Genomic DNA, 4,318 nt, shown 5'->3' with positions numbered 1-4,318 from the left:
CAGGTTCCTGGCTTTTTATCCCCTTTCTCCTGCTCTTCCAGCCTGCTACTTTGATCAGCCAACCTGATATAGATCATAACTCCAACCATGCTAATAACTAATTAAGTTTTTTGAGAGTATAATAAATGCAGGGAGATGCATAGTGTATAGTTAGGGGAAAAAAAGCTGTTGTAACAGGCACCTAGAAATGCAGTAATTTAAAAAAAAAAAAAAAAAAAACTATTGGTAATTATTGCTCCTAAAGTGGGCAGTCCAAGTTGTCAGGGTGGCTCTGCTCTGTGGGACAATTCAGGGACTTACGTTCTTTCCCTCTTATTGTTGAACTATCTTCTAGGCACTATTCTATCTCTGTAGTTGAAGCTAAGGAGCTCTGGTGGTGTAGTTCCTAGGGTATTTGACTGCTAACCAGAAGATTGGCAGTTCAAATCCACCAGCCACTCCGCAGAAGGAAGCCTGGGCAATATACTTCCGTAAAGATTTACTGTCTCAGAAACCCAAAGGGGATCACTATGAGTCAGAGTCGACTTGATGGCAGTGAGTTTGGTTTTGAGGTTTTTGTTTTGTTTTGTTTTTGTGGTTGAAGCTGGATCTAGTGTTTCCATGTTCCAGCTTTGAGGAGAGTGGGGGAAAAAAAGAAGTCTAAAGTGAGCAATTTCACCTGAAAAAAAAAAAAAAAAAAAGTGTTTCCATGTTCCAGCTTTGAGGAGAGTGGGGGAAAAAAAGAAGTCTAAAGTGAGCAATTTCACCTGAAAAAAAAAAAAAAAAAAGAAGTTGGAAGTTACAAGGAGGCAAAAATTGGGTCATATGTCAGAATCTCACTGTGAGGGAGGCTGAGCAATGTAGTCTCTAGGTGGATACTCATCTGTGCAGGAGAAAGGGAGATTAGAAGTGGAGAGTACAGTTAGTAGTCTTCCACACCTGTGAAAGTGGTATGAATTTGTCTCCAAAAAGAGATGAATAGTTTAATAAGAATTTCTCCTGAAAAAGACATTTTAAATTAAATGTAAAATAATGTTATCTGACAAATAGCTTAAAGAAAAAGAAAAAAGAAAAAGAAAACTCAAAAAACAAAAGGAAACACCTTCATCTATAGAAAAGATTTAAAATTCTAGCACTTAAGCTCTTTTGTGCCTCTAAATTTCTCTTTCAGATATACCCTCAATGACAGAAACCTTGGCCGAATTGTCACAATAGCAGAGCCTTTCAACACTGAACTACAGCTCTGGCAGGTATGATGATAAAGCCCTCTATATTCTTGTCCAGTAACAGAATGAAATTTGATTTTTTTTGGCAAACAGAAATGATATTTTCTCCATTCAAATCACAGAAGATGTTGAGAAAGAAGTAATTTTTGTATCTAATAAAATGTATTGTGTTTTTTCTAAGTTATCAAGAAATCAGTAGTTTAAAAACTGAGAAAGGTAAGGCCTTGGAAGGCTTAGAAGCCTACATGAGGCCATTCAGTTTAGGAAAGCATGAACAATGAACAGTATGTCTCTCCTTTCCTGGTAGAAGTAACTCTGCAATAAGTTGGTCAACAGTACTCAGAATTCAATTTCAATATAAATTCAAATTACTTGGGTTTCAAAGAGCTCAATTCTCAGAAAAAAACATGTCCATTCATGTTGGACAATAGAGATTATATGAATTTTCAGTATCTGTGTATTAGATATTAGAATGTTAAGATTCATGTGCATGTTAAGACACAAAATAATTCTTATAAATAGCAAATAACACTACAATTGAGTTTTGGAGAGGGTTTTGGAGATAAGAGGGTGGGTAAAGTCAAGCTTCATAGAGTTTTGTTTTATTTTTAAATGATCCCTTAGTAAGTAAACTGAAAGTATATTAAGATACTCTACATTATTGGGTGAAAGGCTAAACAAGACCATCATTCCCCAAACCAGATTTTGCAGACAACATTCTGGGGAATGCACAGAAAAGATAGAAACCAACAGAAGCAGAAATGGTCACACGCCTCTGCTACGCTGCCCTCCTTCCCCAACATGTCAGAACTGCTTTAGTTTATAAGCTGCTGGGATACAAAAGCCACCACTACTGATTGCTAATCTGAGACATGGGCTCAATCTGAATGATGAGGCAAGAGATATATCTCAATGTTGTTACACGATATTGAATGTCTAGATAAGAATGAAAAAAATTCAGTTTGTAACTGAAATTATTGAAGACTAATTGGGCTTAAAGGAACTCTGGTAGTGTAGTGCTTAAGGCATTTGCCTGTTAACCCAAAAGTCTGTGGTTGGAACCCACCAGCTTCTCCGCGGGGGAAAAAGAGATGAGGAAGTCTGTTTCTGTAAAGATTTACAGCCTTGGAAACCCATTGGGAGCCACTATGAGTTGGAATTGACTCAATGGCAGTGAGTTTTTGAGTAACTGGGCTTAAAATGACTTTCTAAGTTTTATTTCCCTTTCTTTTCTAGATGGAGAGCTTTTTCAACAAATATCCAGAAGCCGGAGCAGGAAAAACACCTAGGGAGCAAGTGCTGGAAACAGTGAAAAATAATATTGAGTGGCTAAAACAAAATAGAAACACCATTAAAGAATGGTTTTTTAATTTACCTAGGAATGGCTAGAGTGTTCAAATAATATATTTAATTTTGTGAATGTATCATTTCTCCTATTAAGAATTTGGCAACCTGATTTATAAGCACTGTGAAGAGAGCAGTATCAACAGATACTACATTTGCTAAGTATTATTTTTATATGTCTTCTGAAGCTTTTAAATTGTTCCTCTTTGTTTATGAAGGAAAATACTAATAGAGTATTTAATATACTCAAAGATTTCTTCTAAGTGTACTTCATAGGGAACTCTTTACAAACTGAAGAGAATTTAATAGTAATTGTAATGTCTTTAAATATCATTCTTTTTATTTTAAATCCGTGAAAATAGAACATTTTAGTCTTAGTTTTACATTTTTAACACCAAAGAAACACCGCTTAATCTTCTGTCTTGATTGATTTTTAAAGTTTAAAATACAAGTACTTAAAGGACAAAAATTACCATCTTAATCTTTATTTTATTATTCAGAATACACAGATCTAATATCATTTTATTCACATATGTCTAATTACTTTAAATCCTACCAAAGTAACCTGAGCTTAAGTTTTACTCAAAGATTCATGCATTAGCTAAAGAACTGGCTGACTGTTGCCTTTGCTCTTATAAAATCAACAAGGACACTCTCTTCTTCTTTTTAAAATAAATCTGAATGATTGCCTTGGGGGAGGCGAGTATTGTTTTCCAGTGTCACTTTACTTTTGAATAAAAATGGCTATAGAGTTGTCCAAATAATTTAGCATGTCGCAAATATGATTCAAGAACCCTGGCCTTTTTCATACTTAGGTACTCGTTCATCTTGCTTCATTCTCTACAAAGCTCCTTCAAATATGCTATGAAATTAGAGGTAACATAGTGCTTAACTCTGCCAAATGGATTTTAGAAGGAAAAAGCTAAGTAATTGGAAAATGGTCAGGAAAGAGAAAGGCTGGTTATTCCATAAGACTAAATGGAATTACAATTTGGCTTTGACCTCACCTAGCAATCTAAGTGTGAAAATGGGGAAACCCATGGACATCTTCAACATGACTTTGCATATCTGAGACAATATCTTCTTATAGATATGAAGTTTTATGTATAAACCCTTATACAAATCCTTAAAGAATAACACTGATCAAATTTATATTCATGACTTGATTAAAGACATCAATTTCTTTAGAAGCTGGTGGCAAGAATATATTTAATATATCATTCTATACCTAGTACATCCATGATGTAAGTTCAATAGGCAAAAAAGATGGTAAATTACTATATTCCAATCTACTCTATCTTAAAAATCTGGATTTATTTGGAACTTTCAGAAGTATAAAGGAATTTAAGATTGCCTGATGAGAATTGAAACACGTGGGAACAATCAAAATCTTAGCTTTGACATTATTTACACAATAATATGCCCTTCACCAGCCACTCCTCAGAGGGAGGGTTCTGCTTCCATAGTGATACCCCCTCAGAAACCTAAGGAGAGGTCTGTATGAGTCAGGGTCCAACTCGATGGCAAATAACAACAAAAACAGCATGCCCTTATCCTGTGCTCTGAAACTTTGTAAACTCCTAACGCTGCCTTTTACTTATTATTTCTCAGTTCACACACCTAAACTGGAAAATTCAAATGTAGGCTGAAGGGAAAAAAAAAAGATTTTAAAAAGGGGCAATTTCCCGACAATTTTTTTAAAATATTATCTTAAACTAGTTCAGTAGGAAAAAAAATGCAGTAACACCATAAATCAATCAAGAAAACCC

The 4,318-nt window shown here is 34.8% G+C and overlaps 1 protein-coding gene across 1 annotated transcript in view; it reads left to right on the top strand.

Annotated features, from left to right (window-relative positions):
- LOC103196938 (glutamyl aminopeptidase) overlaps window positions 1–2,594 on the top strand; it is a 115,906-nt gene extending 113,312 nt beyond the window's left edge. Inside the window, exons 19-20 of the mRNA XM_007940781.1 lie at window positions 1,151–1,229; window positions 2,442–2,594. Of these exons, the coding sequence (XP_007938972.1) occupies window positions 1,151–1,229; window positions 2,442–2,594 (232 nt within the window). The remainder of the gene's footprint in view (window positions 1–1,150; window positions 1,230–2,441) is intronic.
- The last annotated feature ends 1,724 nt before the right edge of the window (window positions 2,595–4,318 follow it).

The sequence above is a fragment of the Orycteropus afer genome, unplaced genomic scaffold, assembly GCF_000298275.1.
Source record: "Orycteropus afer afer isolate SDZICR_OR568_19922 unplaced genomic scaffold, OryAfe1.0 scaffold00071, whole genome shotgun sequence".
Classification (NCBI taxonomy): domain Eukaryota; kingdom Metazoa; phylum Chordata; class Mammalia; order Tubulidentata; family Orycteropodidae; genus Orycteropus; species Orycteropus afer.
Note: the sequence above shows the minus strand (reverse complement) of the source record. Positions and strands in the feature narration are given on the sequence as shown.